Source organism: Anas platyrhynchos, chromosome 14, assembly GCF_047663525.1.
Source record: "Anas platyrhynchos isolate ZD024472 breed Pekin duck chromosome 14, IASCAAS_PekinDuck_T2T, whole genome shotgun sequence".
NCBI lineage: Eukaryota > Metazoa > Chordata > Aves > Anseriformes > Anatidae > Anas > Anas platyrhynchos.
This window is the reverse complement of record NC_092600.1, coordinates 14,780,789-14,803,481: the sequence shown is the minus strand read 5'-3', so window position 1 is coordinate 14,803,481 and position 22,693 is coordinate 14,780,789. Positions and strand designations below refer to the sequence as shown.

Below are 22,693 nucleotides of genomic sequence, written 5' to 3'. Positions count from 1 at the left end.
GTATCGTGTATGGGGATTTGCTGGAGATGCCCATTGGCATCGCTCGGGTCTGGGTGCACGCAGCATCTCAGCCCCATCTCTGGCCACAGCCTGGTGTCTGCTGAGGGCCACAGCTAGCAGAGCAGAGCATGCTGTTAGAGAGCTGCGTGGTGCCTGGCATGGTTATAACCAGCCCGTTGTCCTCACACCACCATGCCTTGACTCGTGGGAGCTCCTCGGAGGAAACCCAGCAGCATCTTTTGTAGAAGTGCATAAAGCAAAACGTGAGATGACATTTCTCTCTTTTCCCTGGCACTGTATAGCTGTCTGTTGGTCTTGCTGGGGTGAAGCGATGCGTGTCTACCTATTGCCCAGGCACCAAATGCTCCTTCTGCCACCAACAGGGCGCCCCCTGCTTAACCGCAGTGCAGCGGGGGGCTGCAGACACAACAAACGTGAGTAGTGCAGGTCAGCACACACAGTGCTTTCCCCAGGCAGTCCTTTCTGGGGCTACCAGCATCTGTAGAGAGATGCCTGTGACACTTGCAGTGAGCAGGGCTGCAGTGTGTGACGCTCACTCCTGACCGATCGGACAGAGTTTACCAGCGGTAAGGAGCAGTCGGTGTTTGTGCTCCAAACAGCTGACTCAGCAACCTCCAGCCCTTGCTTACCCTTGGATTTATTGGAAAAGTGCTCTTCCTTCAGCGCCGTGAGATGCACTTGAGCTGTTACAGGTGCATAAAAAGCATGATTTATGTTCCCTCTTCCACGGTGGTTCTTCCAGCAGGGACACTGGTTTCACATTGATCTTCCCTCGCCTGCAGACAGGTCCTCCCCAGCAGCACATGAGCGGTGCCAAGTTGAGCACCCAGAAGATGGTGATACCAGGATGGAAGTTTCCCATACACAATGAACTTGCTGTCTTGGTCACACATCTTGGAAAGGCAGCTCTAGCGGGGAGCAATGCCTCAGGGTGCCAAGGCCCAGCTGAGTGGTCAAGAAACCAGATCACCCAAATGTTTTGATAAAAGAAAAAGGAGGTGATTTTCTGTATCTTCACCTACAAAGCCAGCTGACTTGCTGGGGCTGGACTTCCAAAAAATAATAATAATAATTAAAAAAAAAAAAACAATTACAAAAAGCTTTAGGCCAAACCAGCGAGTGGAGGAGCTGTCCTGGGCAGCGTCAGGCAGCAGTGCCGGCGGGCTGCTCCCGGCCGCATCGACGTTTTACAAATAAGTTCATTACAAATATGTGCTCCATAATGTGGTGGAGTGTCTGTGTGATTTAGGCCCCAATTTGTACTTGCATGATATACGTCCTCTTGCATCTACTCTTCTTTTACTTACTGACTCTGTAGTCAATTCTGGGGATGTTATTGGAAGTTTGTTTGGCAAATAGAGGAGCTATTACCAGGCAGCGCTCATCACAGGGACTTTTCAAAATTGCTTTTCCAGTAGCAAAACATTAGATAATAAAATGACAGTACACAACCCATTTTAAGAATACCCTTCCTTGTTTTCTCTGCTGTAGTAGCTACAATTGATTTATTTCACAAAGTTCATCATGTTTTAAAGGATGGGACCATCAATCACATACCTCGGGCTGTCTCATAAGCAGAATTCAGTTGTGACAATCTGAATGAATACAAATGGGTTGCCAAAGTATCCATCCCTGCGCGTGCTTTCACAAAAGCTGAAGTAAGAATATTGTTCATTCGATCTGGGAGGGGGGTTGAGATCTCTGAAGGTGTGTTGTCTAGAAGAAAGCAGCAAAGAAATTAAGGCCTATCAATCAAATCCAGCTTCAGAATATTAATTGATAGTTGCCAGGCATCAGATGAATGTAATAATCTATCAGCCAACCAGAAAAGCAAACCATTGGCAAACTGGTACCAAATGTCTATTGAAGTCCATCGGGGATTGAACATGAGAAGAATGCAAAGGCAATGCCTGCTGCCTCCTTATTTTCTTTCCTTTTTTTTTTTTTTTCCCACCTAAAAGTCTCTGTTTATTTTTCCTATGCAGAGTCAATGGCTGTTAACTTCTTTCTTTGCAGCACTCCAACTTGTTAACTCCCATTCAGAAAAAAAATCACAACAGAAAGAAAAAGCAAAAAGAATGAAAACAAAAACCTGCAGAAAGCCTTGTTTTCATTTCACAGACAAGGTGGTAACTCGGATCTTTGCATTCAGAAGAATATGAAAGGAGTATTGGAAGAGGAACAGATTTTATTTTTGTTTGTCTTCTCAGCTTTGTGCGCATCCATTCAACATGAGAGAGTAAAACAGAAATATTCTCCTGCATCCTGGTGTGGTCCAGGAAATGAAGCGCAGTACCTCTGGGGTGCTGGGGCTGCAGCGGGAGCTGCTGGTGGCTGCGGGCGGAGGAGCTGATCCCTCTGAGCTGGCCACGTCGCCTTGCCCCCATCCAAGGCTCAGTGCTTTGTCCCACCCTGTAAAATGGGGGTGAGCTGAGCTAAAGCTTGGCACCTCGTGTATGAATGTACCACAACTGAGGGAGCTGCTCTCAAACATCCAATGGTTAAATTGCAGCCAAGCCTCCCTTGGGCTGGCTCCTTCTCCCCTGGGTACCACTTTCTGCCTCAGCCAGGTCGATGTCATAAGGGGCACGTGCCCAAAGTTCACCATGGGGCCATGATCTAGTGGCATTATGGAAATGTAGGAGCAGCAGTGAGGGACTGCAGGAGCTCAGCTGCCAGCACAGCCTGATCTGAACAGTGGTGAGAGTGCTCAGGTACAGACAGGACAAATCAGAGAACATTTTCAGTGTACCTGATCAGGAATCTGCAATAGGGCAGATTTTTTCCTATCTCTTTTGCCAGATTTACACAGTCATTTAGAAACAATATAATTGAAAAATCTCTTTAGCTCAGGATAATATTTGACAGTAGAAAACAGAGGAAGCATTGGTAAACACACAGGATTTTTGTGCCGTGCGCTAGCAAAAATTAATTTGTTTGTCTTTGGGGCAGGAGATATTAATATTGGCCAACTTCAATCATATTTCTTTGAGAAAGGCAGCTGAAAGATGCTCCATCAGCTGTCGGTCCTCACCTATAGTGCTGCATGTCAAGAGCCACCCACCCAAATGGAGCGTGCGAGTAGGGCAGCTCCTGCAGCTCCTGCAGCTCCTGCGGGTCTGGGCTCATGCACCAGTGCACAGGACACTTAACTTCCCTGTTGACAGTGGGCTTTTCTGTGCTTTCTGATGGCTACCACGTTTAATACGTTGTGTGTAATGTAAATGAGTGGCAAGTTAGGTGTTGGGCTTGGTGCAGGACACCACAGATGCCCTGAGTTCAGTACCCAGAGGATGACAGAATCAGGCTCCTGAACCATTGGCATAAGCAGACCCGTCTCTACTTGTGGGATTGTATGAGATCTCTCTGTCTGCTGCCATTTCATTTACTTAAACAGTTTGGTAGAGATGAGAGCTTTCTCCTTCAGTGTGGGCGTTAGGCATACATAGGCACTGGGAGCAGCTTACACCTTTCATTTCCATCCTGCCAGGCATAAACGCCCCTGGGCAGAGCTTTATGTGAAACCCAAAGGCAAGCATTTACATGGAAATCTGCTAAATGCAGATTTACATGGAAAACCTCCTAAATAATTTTATTTGAGATGCGAAGTTTTTATCCAGACCCGACTTTTCAGAGAAAAAAAAAAAAAAGCAACATTTAACACTAAATAAATGAGATGCAGAGAGAACTAACTGAGTTTCATCTGCCAGAATTACTCAGCAGTAACATTTCATTAACATTAAATGCTCATCAATAGCTTTACAAATTAGAGCGGTCTAGCAACTTTCCATGACTCCAGGCAACTGCCAAACAGTAAGGAGAGCAACGAGACAAAGCTGAAGCAAAACCTTGTTAGGCGTTGGGTCTCTTTTCTGAACAAAATAGTTTTCAGATTAATGTGGTCCAGAGAATAAGTACGTATGTGTACGAATGTACATGCACATGAATTTATACACATATAAACAGGACATGGAGACGTTCAGCTGTGTAGACTGAAGTGTCAAACTACAAATGTAATACTGGGCCCTCCAACAGTTTCTCGGGAAAAGCCCGTTTGTGCAGGATTTGATGGTTGCTTATGCCACGAGCTGCACCACCTCGAGCTGTCCTGCCTGAAAGATCGGTGGAGCAACCCCAGCATTACTGAACACTGAGCTACAGCTGGGTTTAACCACATACGGATTTGGGGCATCCTTAGGTGTAGGACATTTAAAAATAACTTCCCTTTTCAGAGATGTACCAGGAAAACATCCAGGCAGCAACTTGTTGCAGTTGTAATGCCATTTATATATCAGTGTTCCTTGGTGTTAACATAATGGGCCAAGTATAGAAAATAGCTGAGGACATCAAGGAGAATATGGCTTCATGAAAACAACATTTGGAGCTAATTACAAGACCTACGGGTTAGAACAACACTAAGCTGCCAAAAATCCCTGGATAGTTACTTATTCATACTGAAATGAAATCCAGCAATTGAGTGGGGAAATGTGGCCATAATAGAAATCATGCCTGGAATATTCATAGAGAAGTTTATCAAAGAGACTTCTGTGGAAAACACAGTATTAACATTTATAGGCTCTGAACATGTCCTTTAGGACACTCTCCTAATTTCACTTTGAGCTACATCTTCTTTATGCAGCATTAAGTTTAACTCAGCAGACCATGTTTATTAAAAAAAAAAAAAAAAAAAAAGTACTTAAATGGAAACGTATGTAATGAAATCTGAGGCTGGAGAAGGACAGACACCTGCTGTAGTGCTTGTTAACCATGTGTGGGATGTGGTAGAGGTGTTTATATTCAGCTGTGTCTGTAGCTAGGGTTAATCTTCGCTATTCCTACCGTCACACCACAAAAAAATCATTTTTTCCTTCAATGAGAAAATAGAGAACTTTGCCATTGTGCAGAGATTGAAGCATCGTACCTCTTCAAACAGTAATGTATTGTGTAGCCCTTTGATGACTTGTACAAAACTGAGCTGCTCCAAGAGACTATGTATAGGGTTTTCCCTTATGTTGTGTTCTTGTATGACTTTTTTTTTTTTTATTGAAGATTCTGGCCTTGAGTCACACTAGCGTTGGTGGTGGTGCAGGATTGAGTGCAATGACATTCGTTCCTAATTCTCTTTGCAAAAGAGCAGAGGAGCAGGTTGTAGAAGAGCAGTTTCTGGGCATTGTGTTTGTGTCCTGCAGCTGCATTCATGGGGGGAAGTTTTATCAGCCTGAAAGAAAGGCAGTGTATGGGATTGCTCTGAAGCTAACCTGCCGTTTTAAGTCCTGCTCAGCCAGGAGTTACAGCTGTGATGGAGCTTGGTGCTGCCGAGGAGCACGAGAGCAGTTGCAGGAGCTCAGCATGTGCTGTGCCTGGGGCACGCAGCACGGTTGAGCTGCCCTGCAGCAGGGTCAGGCACAGGCATGGCTTGCTGGCATTGATTGTGCTCAGGGGAAAGGAAATCCAAAGCAGTAATTGTATGTACCTTTCAAAAGGACTGCTTCAGCATGCCTAAAAAGCTATTTTTTACCCAGTAAATATGAGAGAAAGATGTGAGTGATAATTGGGAATTAATTAGAAGTAGTTTAGAAGATGCTCCAATATGGCACCATCCCCACAACAACGAATGAGGCTGCTCTCGTTATAAATTATAACAACTGGGTTTAGAAAGGAAATGAAAACATCTCTGAAAAATAATTAAAACAATTTGTTCCATGAGCAGAAGAACTAGAAAGACCACGTTCCCGCACATTTGCGTCCTGTCTCCCCTTGCCACCCTCCCACTTCTCCGCAGCCCACCCGATGGCAAATCCTGTCCTGTCCCGAGGTCGCTGCTTCTCCTTTGCTGAGGTCTCGCAGAGCAGGCAGGACCTGAGTACCAAGTGCTTCACCGTTGCTGGGGTGCAGCATGGCTGCTCCATGCTGCTGGCAATTTTCCAAAACCTGGGAAGAACTTAAGAGAAAGCCTCTAGCTCCTGGCAAAATTTGATTGACATCGGCCAAATTAAATCTCAGGAGGGACAGAAGGAGCATCAGGACTGATGGATGTGTGAACGGGCAGACCATGAGAATGCGAATCTCATTTGTAGACTTTTGTCCTAAGAAAAAAACAGGAAATGAAGAAATGGGAACTCAAGCCTGGTGGCTACAGAGCCCCCTGCCACACCTCCTCGTCTAGCACTGCCAAAAGCAGGTATTGAACCGAAGAGATGGAGACAAGCATGTTCAAAGCAGAAAGTCTAGGTCACTATAATTCATACCCAGGGAATATTTTTTTAAATAGTGGTCTGAAAGCTTTCAGTTTGGCTAAAAGGTTTGGGAATTGCATTTGCTAAAGAGCATAAAGAGGTTTATGGGGCTATACCACAGGCTGCTTTCCCTCTTCATTTTACTAAATACCCATAAATTGAGAGCCCCATGCAATTTTGACTATGCTTAGCATTGTTTCAGGTTGTACACCTCATGTTCTGCTGTAGAGAATTGGAAATAGTTGGCTATTTGATAGCACGAGGTTTGCTAGCACAAGGAGCAGTTGGAAAATGTTTCTGAACATTTTTTTTTCCTTCTAGGAAATCTTGGTTTTGTGTAGAAAGCAAAGCAAAGAGGAATCCCTACCTCCTCGTCTGAAAATGGGGGATCTCATGTTTTGCTTATACCTATAAAGAGTTATAGAAGATGGAGACACTCCATAGAAATTTCCTTTTCATTCACAAAAGTGTTTTGTTTCTGACAAGCTGAATACCACTTTCAGTCACACTGTAATGCATTGTGAGTGTAGGCGGTGCAACCCCCAAGTATCTCTGTGCAGAACTTGGGAAAAGGCTTCAAGTGTAAATATTTCCTGTCAGCATCCACAGGGCTCTGGTGCTCCTTCACAACCCTGGCAGTGCTTTCAGCATCGCTGTGGCCAGGACACGTTGGGACACACAGCATGTCCTTCTTGGCAATGTTCAGCCATCTCTTTGCTTCTTTCCTCCATCTCCCTTTCTGTCTCTTAATATCAACAGCGCAAAGAGCGGTCACAAGGGCTGTCTGTGTTTTTAGGGCAGACTTAAAGGATATATGAAAAAGGGTTGTGTCACCCACAGGTTCATGCATTGCACTACTGCTAAACAGCAAATTTGATGGCTCAGAAGGATTATGGTGGCTGGCTGTGGCAGGGGGCCCTTGTATCCAGGCAGTGCTTGGCCTGGAAGCGCAGGAGGATCCTTCTCTGCCCTGCATCGAGGGCACCATCAGGCTCAGGTACTGCCACGCACCCTGCTGCTGAACTGTGTTATCGAGCCAGCACGCTGTCTGAGGCACGCAGACTTTCTCAAGACCTCAGCCCCTTTTCCTATGGCTTAAGCAAAAGCCCTTTTTCTTCCTGAGCCCGGGAAGCCCCAGGGGAGCACAGAGATGAGGCCGCAGCTCTCCTGGGAGCAGCTGCCGAGGCTCAGGCAGTGCCTGCAGCGAGGGCAGCCCTGTGGTGGGTGGGTTGGTCAGTCAGTGACACGCAGCTGACGGCCATCACTCCACCACCTCAAATGGCAGCTGGTAGCTGCTGGGAGCTTCCTTAGGGGTCCCCACCTGGCTGCAGGCTGCATCCTCCATGCTCCCAGGCACCGACACCCGATGATGCGGACAGAAGGCCCTCTATGTCGGAGGTGTTGCCAAGGGCTGGTCAGACTACCCCCATGTCACAACCATCACAACCGCCTCTGTCACAGCTGAAGAAGGGCTGTTGCCATCTGTGCCTCCCTCCCAAGGGCAGCAGCAGCCCCCATACACTGACCGGGCCCACCTCGCAGGATAGCCCGCTGCCTCCCCGGGACCCAGGTAAAAACAAGGAAACTTGTAGCACATAATGGATAATGTTAATGGATAATGTAACCCCCAGGTCATTACCCACTATTGGTTTTGTACATGGGCAGTGGTGAAGTTGTGAGAAGTTCAAGGTCAATCAAAAGAGGCTTCATGGCCCTGGGACTATAGGTTAAAGGTTCAGGAGCACAGGTGGCGTTTTCCTCTCTCCTTCCAGCCACAGGGGATGACACTGGCAGCAGCAGCAGACCCAGCTGGCTCTGAGGCCGGTGTCACCAGCAGAATTATTGCGTTTTTAGGTCATGGGGTGGTCTGCACAGCACTGGGCCTGGCAGGATGCGCCTTTCTCAGAGAGACTTTTGCTGACAAGTTAGCAGAGCTGACTGAAAGCACTTTAAACTCGATTTGAGGAGGGTAAGGGAGAAAATCAGGCTTGCTGGTGATCAGCTGTGTAACAGCACAGCAAAGGTGGAGCCCTTGCTCTGAGCAAACCCAACCAGCTGCCCCTGCTTTGCTGGGAGCTGCCTGCCTCTGCCAGCCTGGTGCTTGTGGATGGGGAGGGAAAGTGAGTCCGGCCACGGAAACCCTTCCTCTTGCTGTACGTACACCTGGCCGACTGAAATCTAAAGAAAAATCTGACTTCTGTGCAGAAATCTACAGAATTAATTACCCATTGTTATTATGTCATTAAAAATACAGATTTTAACATCCTGGACAATCTTAACACTGAATTGTGTAAGACTCTGCTGTCATTACCTGAGATGATCTGAGAGGGCAAGGTTTGATAAGAGTGGAGTCATATCTGTATTCTTTTAAGTCTGGCCAGTGTAAGCAGCAAATAAGACAAAATCTGAATACTAAACACATCAAATCCCTTTGCTGTTTTAGACTAATTATTTCAGTTAATCTAAGAAATTACACTGCCTTTTCTTACAAATCTTGTCCCCTTAACTCCTGCTAACAGGTCATTATTTTTCACCTTCAAGAAAAGCCACTTAAAATACATCTTCTTTCAGTAAAATTATTTTTCTGTATAGGGAAAGCCCTTTCTCTGTAGAGAAAGCCTCTTCTGTAATGATCTGGTAATAGAGAAGTTTTATTTTAATGCTTCATGCTGCTTGGGATTCTTTAATCCTCACTTAACCCTGATAAACCCTAATTTGTACTGCTGCTTATTGGACTATACTAAAAGGAAAGGTTTAAAATCTGTATTTTTATAATTTACCTGTATTTCTGGTATACGTTGTATCTTGTCTGTCTGGTTTAAAGGCATCAGAGGGGCTGCTCGTGTTGTCTGAAGCCACTGATGCGGTTGTTGGAGGGCTGGGACTGTACAGATGAGCCCAGTCCCTGCAGTTTTGTTTCCTTTGTGCCTTTTTGAATATTCTTCATTTCAGTCTCTCACTAAAGAAAAAAAAAAAAAGGGAAAATGATGAAGCTTCTATGCTCCCATGCACACCTGGCAGGTCTGGATTTGAATTAAATGAGAAAGCAAAGTATTTGTGATGAAACAGGACAGTTACATGCCAAATGATTACAGAGAAATGGAGCTGCTTCAATTATTTATTTAAAATTTAGCCTTTTCTTTTTGGTTTCTGTGCTATTTTGTGAATCAGTTCCGATTTTGGTGAAATTGGTTGTTTGTTGCTAAGTGTTCGTAAGAAAGAAATTCTTAGTCTGTGCATGTTTTCTTTGGACTATTTGCTGCAGTGATGGGTCATCTAATTACCTGGTGATGTCTGTGCTCAGTGCATGGGTCTCTGAAATCTTTAACTACGGAAACGAAGTGAATACAAAGCAGTTTCAGTGGGAAGGCTGGGGAGGGATTTTCATTTGTATGTGATTTCAGTGCAAGGCTGAAATTCATGCATGTTCTTCCAAATACAATTCAGGCTGCTTAACCTGTGACTAAGAGTCCTGTGAGTAAGAACACTTCTGTATTGATTTAGCAACCAATTATTACATTATTTCATCACTGTCACAGTAATTAAGAAGGATTTCTCGAAGTCTGGTACCTTGAGCTTCTACCTTGGAAACACAGTCAAAAGCTTTCACACTTCAGTTTGGCCTTTCTCTCCCCATGATAATGCCTCCCTGGGCATTTCTCTCCCTTACAAAGCCTTACAAGCAGTGGGATTTCACCAGCTCCCTGTGATGCCATGTCTCTAGTAGCTCTCAGCAGTCAAGTACCTGCAGTATTATTCTCCTGTTCTTACTCAAAATCCAACATTTCTCAGACCTTGGTCTTCAGACTCTCAGTTGTATTTGCTACCAGTGAAATCTTCTGTTGGTGCTGAAATAAAGGCAGGGTTTTTCAAAGGGAAGGAGGTGCGTGTATAGCTTTAATGTCAGACAACTTGGCACATCATTCCACTGAGTACTGAGGACAGCAAATTCAAGCCCCTGTATGCAGGCTTCTGGTGGTTACTGACCTGCTGCTGTGTGAGGGGAACGGGCCCTCTGTCTGCAGGTGTGTCCGTGCCTGATACCAGGTTTATTGTAGGTTTGGCTGGGGATACTGGGGCTTTAAATATCCTACCTAAGGTAAGATATTAATGAGGCTGTCTTAAACATTGCATTGCAATTAGGCTGGAATTAGCATAGATAAGGATGTGCCTGGATAAGCCAAGAGTGAAAGCCCTATAAAAAGATGCACTAGAGTCTCCTTGCCCTAACAAGTCTTGTTTGGAGCTGCAAGGTGTGCTCCTGTGGTGATGCTCTCTGGGATGAACATCAGTAACCGTGATGTCCACAAAGCTGGACTGAGTATCAGCCCTCCTGCTTTCACATGGTCTCTGTACACCTGAGGTAATTTGTAGCACGGGTAATTGTATAAAGCCGTACATTTTTGCGTCTCAGATGAAGTATTCCTGTATTTGGTCACTCATTAGCAGTACAGCAATTTCAGGATTGATGTTTGGTTTTACAATTGCCGGCAGAATTCAGATGGATCATCCTGGCATATGGAAAGCCTTGCTACTTTGGTAGCCAGCTCTTCACTTTCATCGGGCCGGGCTCCTGCTGGCTGCCTGGCCAGCTGCACCTCCTTGCCCAGATGAAGGAGATAACGCGAGTAGGCAGCTGGTGCCCAGCACTGCAATTTGCAGAGATACTGCTGTTTGCTGGGATTTCTCCTGCTCCACAGCCCTGGAGAGCCAAACACAGCTTAGCCTGCAGCCCCTGTGCCTTTGGGAGAGCACAGAGTGTCCAGGGCCTCCTGTGTGCTGTTTCTCACACTGGATTCTGCTTTAAAACTTGGCAAAGTATTTCTGGTCTAGCACTGTGTGAGCGCAGGCAGCTGGTCCCCACTCCACGTCAACAGTGCAGGGAACAACAACTCCACCAAAGCAGATGGGGAAAAAACGTCCTGACCACCGCCTTGTGAGAAATCAGGCAGCCCACAGCGAGCTATGGGGGGCTAAATTTAACCCCTTGAGTTTGTGACAGCCAAGTGGAGAGATGGAGAGCTGAGGAAACAGTCCTTGCAGGGCACTCGCAGGGTAGCAGCTTGTTCTGTCGTGCTGCCGCTCCCCTGCGGCAAGGTCGGGTGTTGGAGGAGCCTCCAGCATCTTTCCTCAGGCCACCCCTCTTCAGGGAGTTTGCAAATGTTTTGTATGTGCTTGAGCAGGGGCATTTCTGAAAAGTAAGCTGATAGGAAGTGACACCAGGAGGGAATTTTTAGCTCAGATGTAGCCTTTGGAAGCAGAATGTACAAGATAAAGCTACGAGCCTTGACATGCAATCCCTGAGACTGTGACGCTTTAGGTGGTTTGTTGCTTTTGGTCCTTGTTTTTGAAATGTAGGCTTAAACACAGACTTCTGCCCAAAATACAACAGCAGAATGTCACATATAAAAAAGTAATAATCTTAGTGTCCTCTTCTGCCTTTTACTACTAATATCACATATGTTAATCAAAGTTATTTCATGCCAGTGAAGCTTCCTGATGCTGTGGGAGGCAAACTGCATATTAGATGGAAATGATGGATCTTGAGCAAATAATAGAGTAAAATAGCATATGTTTTCCTATTCCTAAAATAGCAAAATGCAGCTTTATCTTGGTGTACCGTGATTCCTGACTCGCTTTTCATGCGCACGTGTGCTCCAGGAGGCTGTCATATGGGGGAATTGCTGGGGTAGGTGCTGGAGGCAGGCGCTGGCAGCAGCAGTGCCCAGCGATGGGCACCAGTTCAGACCTTAGCACTAAACTGATTTCCTCAATCACTTCGATCAATCACTAAATCAATTTCTTCAATCACTCAATTTCTTCAGGATTTTCACTTTCTGTGAACATCCCCCACAAACAGTTCCTCTGGAGCTCCCCAGGCGTTTGCCCTCCAGTAGCTCTGGCTGAATTAGGAGCCAGAAGGCTGCCTTTAGGGGTGGTGCTGAGCATCTGGGTCACCGAATCCACACCCGCTTTATGGGAACCAGCCTTAATGAAGCCACTCCTGCTCCAGGCAAAACTACTGAGGAAGCAGGATTGCTGACAGCACGGCTCCAGCCCGAGGGCTGAGAGGCCCAGGCTCCTGCTCAGGGCCAGGGCAGGAGTCTCTTGCTTCCCTCCTGGAAAGGGGAAAAAGAATAATTGCCGTGCACATGCAGGAAGCAGGGTGCCAGCGATGCACAGCTGGCCGCAGTGGGAACACCCAGCTATCGCCTGGCTCTGGCAGTGGCTGTCTGTAGGGGCAAATTGTTCAGAAAAATTTGTTCCATGGCTTTTGCTATTTGTGTACAGCAGCCCAGGGCTCTCCTTTTGGCTTGCTGGTTCTGCAGTGCTCTCACTTGCCCTGTGCTTGGAGACAGATGTGCCGGCTTTCCCTAACTGATAGCGGGGACTGGCAATCCGCCTCCCTGCTCTGGGAAGGGAGGAATGCAAAAATACTCTGAAATGAGAGTTGTTCTTCCCTTTTTGTGTATTTTTTTTTATGCTTTGTGCAGACTGCTGTTACTTGTGGATCCTTCACAAATCTAGGACCCTCTCCCTCCCTAGGTGTTTGCCTGCCCCCAGAAGGGCAGCAAGCGGTAGGTGTAACTTCATCCTTCCCAGCTGCTCGTGTATCCCCAGCATTTCCAGCACCGGGTGCTGTCTGGGCACCACCTCCCCGTACCCAGAGCCCCATCCCACTCCTGCCCCCGTGCAGGGGATTTTCCCTTCTTGCTCACATCTGGGCTGCGTCCCTCCCTGTGTACTGCTGCGCACTGGTAAGGAGAAAAATGTAGGAAGACTCCAGAGCATTGAAAATCTTTCCTTTAATATGGACGCAATGGGAAGTGAGAGTAGGAATTGAAATTCTACTGGCAGATACTGGATGTTTCAGCTTGCAGCTGCGTTAAAAATCCACGGTGTTGGAATAAATCTTTCAAATGAGGGATGTGAGGTTAGTATCAAACCTCAGTCTAAGCAGGCCTAAGGTTAGCAGTGTCACCTCTTCCAGCCCGACCATTTATTAATTTTAATCTTGAGCTAAATTCTCCAAATTGGACCGGGTCTGTAACTAAATTGAGCTCTTTCTGAAGCTGCAGCAGGCCTGACAGCGGTTCGCTGCCCTCCGACAGGGCTGTGACCTGCCACCACCCCCATTAAATTGGTAGTCTGGCTGCCTGCATGCTGCAGCCTCTTCCTAGAGCAAAACTGTCCCATTTTATCACTGCAGTCTTCATGAAATGAACTCTGTGAGACGAAACAACTCCTTAGTGCATGCTACAATTATTCCTACTTTTCCATTTTACTTTTTTGACCTAAAAAGACCTTAAAAATCCCATTTAAACCTGTACTGGCTCTGTAAGCACGTGAGTTTTCCCCCTCAAGTGACAGATCACTCTGTCACATAGAACGGTCACCAGACAGGGGCAGCTGCCTGGAATAAAAATATTTTAATATTTGTTTTAACATCGCTCTGGTCAAATGGACCAATATATCTATTGTCGAAGCCATCAGCTCTTAAGACGTTTACTCTGTGGAAAATGAAGGTAAATGTGGCTTACCCTGAAGGACAGCAGAGAGCTGTGACTCATCCCTCAGGAGGAGCTGTTCTTTTGAATCCTGAATTGATGCACCGTAGGTCAACCAGGAAGGTAATTCAGAGAAGTACACGGCAAAAAGTCTCTAAACTTAAAAGCAAGTTCTTGCAGTGACAGCACAAATTATATAAGTGATTCGTTTGAAATTAGTACTTTCTCTAAAGTAAGTCATGGCTCGGGAGATGTTCTTTGGTTAGAAGTTTTCCCATTTTATGAACAGATCTGCTTCTGTTAGCCAGTGAATCACACTGCTCCCTCCAGCTAATACAGAGTGATGCTTGTGATTATGGGAGCTATCAGCTCCTTAATGATAAGGATTTTAATTTGACTTCTTCTAAGACACACCATGAATAGAAATCACAAGGGCCTCAATTCCTTCTGCACAAATCTTAATTGCAAGTGAAACTTCAGTGAGTGCTTCGCAGCACAGCTCTTCTTTTAAGGTACTGCCAGCGCGGCTGTTTTCATCAGTGAGGTCTTGGGGAGACCTGCAGGTCACTGTCTAGCAGTGGTAGAAAGCCCTGGAAACGAACTCTTCTGCCAAAATTTGGTGGTGAGCTGCACTTCTGAGACATCCGAACCATCAGCACAGGCAGGGAGGGGATGGGGTTGAGTCCCTGGCGCTGCCTCCAGCTGCGGGCACTGGGCTCCGGGCACCAAGCTGCTGCCAGCCCTGACTCATGGCAGCAGCTGCCCGTGGAGCCTTCTGCTCTGCTTTTAGTCATGTGGCTGTGATGGAAAGGCACAAAAAGAGAAATAAAATCATCTGTCAGAAGATATTTAAAACGTAGATCAAGAACGGCTAACTCTGATTGTTGTCTTACTGCTCTCACATTTTCCATCCTGGTTTGATTTAATTCTGAGCGTCTTACCTAGAAATGCAGTGTTTTTTTAAGGACCACCATTCTTATCTTTCTACAGCAGGACCACAGATGTATCATGTAACTGCTAGACTGCGGGAGACCCCCGTGTTGCTGCCTACAGTAAATATTGTTGATGTAGTTCTCTCTCTCCGCCCTCTCTGAAGCAGTTGAAGCCCGGTCTGGATGCTGAGCCGTGCTCAGTATTAACGTCCATCTCCTCATGAGAAAGGTTCGCTCACGTCAAGGGGGAGGGGAATAAATGACATTGACCCTCACAGGGGCTTTGTTTGGGAACATCTTCAAAAGCACCAACCTCCATCAAAAGCTTCCTTTTGTATATGGCTCAAGGCTTTCCGCTTCTGCCAGCGACGGAGGCTCCATGAGCAGCAGTGAATCACGCTGGCCCTGCTGGCTGCCACAATTACTGCGGGCACACGCTGCCTTCCTGTAATCACTGTGCACTCGGGGGGGACACGGAGCCATCCGTCAGCGCGCCGGCTGCTGCAGCCGCTCCAAGCAGCCTGGCTCTCGTGGTCCTTGCGCCTCTTGTCCTCTGGGTGTCACAGCCTGGTGAAACAGAAACCGATTTCTGTAAATAATTTAGATGTCCAGGGTTTTGTTTGTTTGTTTGTTTGTTTTTAGTCTTTTCAATTTGTTTTCACAGCAGGTGTCATGCTGGTTGCTGATAGCTGCACGCCTTGTAGATGGATAAGCAAGTTTTGCACTTTCAAGCAAATTCTCTAGATTTGGGGGGGGGGGAGGGAGAGGGGGCAGTGTCGATTGGTTTTAGTTGAGGCAAACCAAACCCACATTTTCACCAACCTGAAAGCCTCTGGGCACTCTTGGCATGAGCGTGAGTTTCAGTGAGGGTTACAGAACCCCCACCCAGACATCAGGACTGCTCAGCAGCCGGATGGAGGCTTGATAGCCTGGCAATGATTGCAGCCAAAGACTTCTCACCAGCCCTACTTCTAGGCACAAGCCGATGCTCTGCATACAGTCACACGTGGTGTTCACCTCATCCTGAGAAAAATCATCACCTACGGTCACCCGCAGGAGTGTGTGACACCGTGTGCTCCCTGCCTGTGCTGCTGGAAGGTCCTTCCCTCCTATTATTCATTAGGGATTTATGGACATTTACTTGGCAGTGCATATCCAATGGCTGTTGGAAAGTAAGTGTTCCCCTCGTGCTTGGCATCCTTCTTGGCAGAGGTACCGGTGGCAGAAGGGGGAGAATTCATCTCCTGGTTGTGGCCTCCAGGCACCAGCGGGGGCTGAACAGGGGCTTGGTGCTCCGGATGGCTGAACAGGGCCGTGCTTCAGGGGCAGGGGCTGGCCAGATTCCAGCAGCACAACATCGATTTCTTCTAGACAGATATAATATGTCTTATGGTTTAAGATATCAAATTGACATTTCAGACAGTTTCTGAACGTAATGGTCTTCTGCCAAAGGGTTTTTATTTAGAGAACATGTCCCTTGGAGCCAGAGTATCCTGGATCCTTCCCTTTTGTGCCCAGTGTGGCGTGCCTCTTGCCATAGCCGTGACTGTAAGCAGCACTGATGTACTCGAGAGTTGGACGTGAGAGGGGATGTAACCTCACGTGGTGAGAGAAAAACTTCTGTTGGTCTTCTGTTTGAAGAACCCAGATGCTGCCTCATGACGGAGCCATCTCAAACCACAGCTCCTTGGCTTCACAGATGAGCTTTTCAAAGCGTTTACCCAAACTAGCTGTGTGCCCCGGGGAGCGTGCAGTTAAGGCAGCGTGGCCCTGCTGTGTGCTGCTGACCGATCCCCAGCGCCCTATGTTAACTGCCATAAGCTCTGCTGCTCGCTCCTGCCCAGCAATGGGTGCTCCTGCCCCTTCCAGGTGGGAGGAGGAGGGAAAGCACGATGCGATGAGATGCGATGAGTGCTGCACGCTGAGCTTTAGTGCCTGAAGTGGGTTCTATGCATGCTACACAGCTTGCTGTGCCTGTCCCAAAAGATGCAGAAAATGGGCTGAAAGCTCCCTCTGTACATCTTGTTTTCCTAAGAAGTTCCTTCCCTGAGGCTCCCGAGAGGGTTGGATCACGTCCAGACTTTGGGAGAGGACTCAGAGCAAGCTGAGCTTTTAACGTGTGAGTTACAGGAAGAGGCACCTGCAGTGAAACCAAGTACACCCACGTAACCCCCCCACTGCTGCTGCGGCTGTGACGGGATGGCCTCAGCTCTGCGGGCTGGTGTGGGGAAGCTGCTGCCCCTGGTGGAGCAGCTCTGTGTGCTGCACAGCACTGATAAACTGCTGGGTCCTCACACCTCAGCACAACAGCCCGGGCACAGCAATGGCCTCTGCCCTCGGTGGTTTCATGTTTGCTGTGAATTGGGTGCGGGGAGCATGAACACTTGGTGTTTAGGCACATGCACAAATGCAGAGGTGGGAAACTGCATTTTGCTGTGGGGATTTCTCTGTGTTTGAAGGAAAATGAGGTGCTCCAAGCCAGCATCTGCTTAGTTCTTGGTACTGGGGAAGCGTCTTTCCGTGGGGCTGACAGCAGATCTTTCCTGTTGTGCTAGGAAACGTAACTCCATCGGCCTCAAAGTCCCCTTCAGTCATGCCATTTAAAAATAAAATAATCCTAGCCCGCCTCAAAACAGGCAGATTTGTTCTGCCTCCGTTCTGAGAGGAGCCAATTAAACATAATTATTTGTCGTGATCAAAGATCAGCGTAAGAGACGCTCATGCTCTTACACTCCCTGTATCCAGGGAGGCCTGAGGGGAAAAAAAAGGCTGATGTTAAAGGAGACATGTGAGGAACCGAGCTGAGCCACGAGCCCGTGGGGCTCCAGCTGCAGGTTTGGGGGGGAAGCCTGCAGCCACTTCCCCACCACGTGCTGCAAACCTTGCTTGCAGCCCCCTGAAGGTTTCCACGTGTTGCTGTCCGATAAATGAGGTGGGTGATGGGGGCGTTGCTGCCTCCCTGCTTGTGGAGCAGCCACCGGGCTCGCAGCCCTCCGGCTCCCTGCCTGGTCCCAGGGGGCTGGGGCCGGCCTGCGCTGGAAGCTGTGGCACCACAGGTGCCAAAGGCTTCACAAAGGAATAAAAAAAAAAAAAAAAAGGAATTCTGCACTTACAGCAGCATACTGAAGGATGGCTTTTAACTCCCTTTGTCGGACAAGTTTCGCTCAGTCATTAGGCAAATCCCTTCTGCAAACCCGTTGGTTCTGGGGCTCGCAAGTACTGATCTGCATACATCATGTCATTACCTTTGCAGTTTACAAGGACAGGGATTTACATCTCGCTCCAAGATCTCCTGCTGTGCGGTTGTGTTCTCTGGTTATTAAGTTTTTGTGCTCTTTAGTTGGTAAGTCTGGGGAGGCAGAGCGCATTTCTCCAGCACCAGCCCTGCTGCTGTTACTGCTGCCAGACCCCTTCCTAATTCACTCTTCCAGTGGCAATCCACAGCCCGAAGCCGCTTGGGCTAGTTTCCCACTGACTTTTCAATAGCTCTCTCTGCATTTTGGTATGTAGTTCTTTGGCTGACGGTGCGAAAGGAAGTCTCCAAGCTGATGCCTCCCCCGGGGGGCAGCAGTCCGGCAGCCTGTGCTCCGTGCCATTGCTGCTGCTACGTCCCGAGTCATCTGGTCTGAACGGCAGACAAGTGTCCTTCAAAAGCAGCTGGTCGCCTCTAACAAGGTTAAATCTATGTGCAGTGGAAAAAAAAAAGTACTGTAAAAATAGTTTTTATTATTGGCAGGAGCATAAGCGAGAGTGCAGCTTCAGGGAACAGTGAGGAGCTTTGGCCTAATTACTGGAAATTTGTGTTTCAGAGTAAGATAAGAGACTCGGCAGCACGGGGCACAATGCACAGGTCAGTGAAGGACAATTACCGTGATGAGCAGTCCAGGGAAGCACAGTGATTCACTCCGTCCCTCTCTGGTTTCTGCACCAGCGGTTCCTGGTGCGTTTGGTGACGATGTGCAGGACCGGGAGGGATTGTGCTTGGGACGAGCCCAAAGCACCCTGCAAGGTGCTTGGACATGGAGAGAAAGCACGTGCAGGAAAACAAAGTTTTCCCTGTCTTTGGTAGGTAGTGTGGGCTATTTGAGATGTGTGTGGGTATAAACGCAGCTGTTTGGCTGTGTGCAGATGTACTTGTGTGTGTGTGCACATCCACATCTCAAAGCTCAGCAAGGAGCAGCGTAAGCAAGCTGAGAGCTAAGGCAGCAGGCAGCTCCTGGGGCAATCCTGTTCCAGAGGATGAGGCAGCCTTTAATTTCGGCAGTAGCACAGGGATCTGTAATCAGTGTGTTGTAGCATCACCTCTATCATTTAAAAGCCACGTTAATGCTTTCTCATGGAAATCATCAGCGCGGGTTTCAGAGCAGCACCCAGCAGCTAACAGAACTGGTCTCTGGGAGGGAATCTGTGGGTTCCTCCGCTCTGGGCTCAGGTCGGTGGGGCTGGAGGCTCCCCCTCCTCTGACCGGGGGGCTGCAGGCGCCCTGGTGGCCTGTCCCCTGCTCAGCAGCTGCCTGAGACTTCCAGCCCCTTCCTGGTGTCTGCAGGTGACTCTTCCCCCAGCTTGGGTGAGACATTTTGGTGCTATCCCAAGGTGAGACCAAGCTGCAATCTGTGTTTTCTTCCCTGGTAGCAATCCAAGCATGCATTATTTGCGCAGCTGGCCTGAAGAGTCACGCTGGCACGAGGGGAAATTCCTGTTACCTCTTTGGCTATTTCAGGATGCTCCAGCAGCGTGTGTATGCCTGCATGCACAGAAAGAGGCAGAGCTAAAGAATTAAACTATTTAGGGCCCTCCTGGAGCTGTGCCATACTTGTGCCCGGTGACTGGCAGCTGTGGAGGGAGCTGCCTCACCAAACCCGGCACTTCTGGTGGGAAGGGCTGAGGACGGAGAAGGAAGCCTCTAGGACGAGCCCCAGGCAGGCCAGTTCCTCCCTGTGTGACGTGCCAGGGTGCCACAGTGGTGCTTAGATTTAGGTTTGGTGGCCTTAACAGGTTTGTTTTAGGGAAATCTTGTTAAAAGAGAGCTGCTACTTTAAAATCGTGGAAATAAGCATATTGAGTGAGTGCGTTCCAGGTCAAGTGACAAGAAGCACTAGAAGATTTGCTGCTGGGAGGAGCAGTAGGTGGTAGATGGGAAAGGCTTTTCAGCCCCTGCCTGAGGGTGTAAAGCAGTCAGCTTTGTAAGGCCCGGCTCAGGCTGCTCCGTACAGCTCTCAGCTGTTGCGGTGTAAACACCTGGCGATAATTGCTGCAGCTCCAGCACACCCGGCCACCCCTGTGTGCCCTCCTGCTGCCAGCTCTGTGCCCACGTAGGACAGCAAACCAGCACTACAGCAGGATCAGAATCACCCCAAAAAATTTGGAATAAATTTTAACATTTTTAAGGGTGCTCAGACATATGGCAATTATTGCCCTTCACCGTGGCGTGTTGTACAAAGCTGAACTGCAAAGCTCTGTGTGTCCTGAGGACGTGGCACTGCCAAGTCCTGTTAGCGTACCAGCGGGTTGAGGTGGGTGAGGGGAGCTGGGGAAGAAGCTCGGGGCCGTGCAGGTGGATGGAGCTGCTGCGAGGGATGGCGACTGGAAACCACATCGCTGGGTACTGCTGACCTCCTCTGGCAAAAAGCAGGCAGACACTGAGGGAAGGCAGCTCCCTCGCTGCGGGCTCGGGATGGGGACAGGATAAACCCTGTTCTCACGCAGGAATTTACGTTGGGACTGGAGGAGCTGAGGCTGCTGGCTGCTATTGGGAACGTGAGGGTAGGAGCAGAGCCATCCGGCCCCGCAGCTCCCGTGCCACGGGAAGGCAGGTCCATGAGGGGCAGGGCTGCCCCCCACCAAAGTTGGACCAGCCTCAGTCATCATGTCATTTTAAATGAAATGACAGGATTTCCAGTCCCTTTCATTTTATTGAAATCTATTATTTAGACTTCCCTGGGAAGCAGCTGTGTTTCATCACCATTCATGTGTTCTAAGTACAGGAGAGCTCCAGGCCGCGTTACCAGAACAGCTTCATAAAACAACATTGGTGTGCCCCAGTACTGCCCCTGCCGATCTGCTACACCTCCCTTCCCCACGCCAGCAATATTCACGCCAGCTTAGTGAGTCTGCTCTTTTTTCATGTGAAACGTGGTGTTTGGGCCAGCACCTCTACGAATGCCTCCTTGTCCAAAACTCAGCCTGTAGCCTAGAAAATAAGCAAATAGCGGCTCTTCTGGTCCGTGTCCGCTTTGGGCTGACTTTACAGCCATCTCCTTAAATGTTTCAGTGTCCGTATAGTGCCCGGGATCTCTGCAGCACAGATCTTCTGTCCCATGAAGGGCTAATCTCCAGGGAAGACAGTTTTCAGTTAAGCAAGTTCTTGTATCTCTTTCTGAAGCTGTTGTCTTGGGTGTATTTTTTTGCACATGCACAACATTATGAAAATAGTGATTGGGACCCAAAATACAGTTGTGAATGTCTGGAGTCTCAGCATTACACTGGCTGTGGAAGGCAGCAGGTCATTTGGCTCCGTTCACACGCTGTTTGCTCACTAATGGCTGTCGGTGAGTGCACAAGTGATGCGTCCCACCCATTTAGATACCCATACGTGCCTGTAATTTCTCTGAATATTTTTCACTGCAGTTGCACTACGGAGAATGAGAGGAAACCTCAAATTCAATACACAGACAACGTAAATGGACTTGTCACATAGAAAGCTGCTAATTCCTTTGCAGGCATTTCCCTTCTGGGGTTTAACCACCAAAATTAAAAAAAAGGGGGGGGGGGGGGATAATTAAATGCAAATATCTTTAACTTATGTCCTTAACAAGTAAGACTCACTGGAATTTCTGTTTCTGTAGCGCAAGCACGTTATCATCCATCATCAATAAATCTGTAATCATTTTAATAGCTCAAATTCAGTCAGCCCTACAAGCCTCGTCTTCCATAAGTTTCTGCTATAACAGAGCTAGTAATTTCATATTTAAAAGAAAGATCTTTTATCTCATGGGTAATGACTGTAAAATAACAGGAGAGCTGTAACAGGATCAAAGGGCATAAGATACAAGGATTGCTTTGATATACTGTGGGTTGTGACAGATGGGGAGTAGCCAAACCTCCTAGCTCTTGGAGATGCTGTCTAAATTTTTCATGGGACACCGAGCACACCCTCCCTGCACTGTGGCTGCTTCACCTTTCCCCAGAGAAGTCCCCAGCATACAGCTCTATCCTCCTGATGCCCCCCGGCCCCACGAGGTGCCCATGCCCATGCCCTGGCTCACACCAGGGCCCCAGGTGGTGCTCTGGTGCTGCTGGGTGAAAAATATTCAGCTGCGAGCCACTCCCAGAATCACAGCCAGGTTTTTGGTTAGCAGGGCAAATGTGGCTCACCACCAACAAAACATCTCTTCATTGAAACATGCCTTGTTGTGTGCTGCTGGGCACACAGAGTGGGCTTCACTGGGACAACAAACATTAAAATCCTCAAGATATTTACTGTGCTGGCTGCGATCAATATGATGGTAATTAAACCTAAATGATTTGAGAATACATTGCAGCACTGTGTGGTTTTGGTAGGTTTGTGGAAAGCACTTCTGTTGAAAGAATTTCAAGTAAGATTACCAGCAACGCAACGCCTTCACCACAGGCATAGATGTATATCCAGTAGTTGGTACTGCTGTTGTGTTCAGAGCCGCTGTGGCACTACAGTGGTGCTCAGTGAAGTGTAGGGTGGGCAAGGCTGAAATCCAGAGGGTTTGGGGGGAGTAGATGGGGTTGCCAATGGACTCCTTGAGAAGTAAGTGTTTGCCTGTTGGAATTAATGCTGATGGTGATTTACACCGCTGTTGTTGCAAAATGACAGCACTTTTACACTAGATTATGATCATAGGCTAATAATAGTAAGTAATCCTTCCCCGTGCTTCCTAAACCTTTCCAAACCTCCAAGCACGGCTGTCACAGCACTGCTGGCTCTGTGGGATTTTCCACGTGCCTTGGGGCTCCTGTTTGCAAG

The 22,693-nt window shown here is 48.0% G+C and overlaps 1 protein-coding gene across 4 annotated transcripts in view; it reads left to right on the top strand.

The window, feature by feature from the left end:
• The window catches only part of KCNIP1 (potassium voltage-gated channel interacting protein 1), a 370,449-nt gene that overhangs the window by 198,203 nt on the left and 149,553 nt on the right, over positions 1-22,693 (top strand). The window contains exon 1 of one of the 4 annotated variants that reach the window (XM_013104542.5): positions 7,581-7,827. The exons of the other annotated variants lie outside the window; for them this stretch is intronic. Coding sequence (XP_012959996.4) covers positions 7,647-7,827 — 181 coding nt within the window. The 5' untranslated portion in view covers positions 7,581-7,646. Of the gene's footprint in view, positions 1-7,580; positions 7,828-22,693 lie in introns of those variants that run through there. 4 annotated transcript variants of the gene reach the window in all.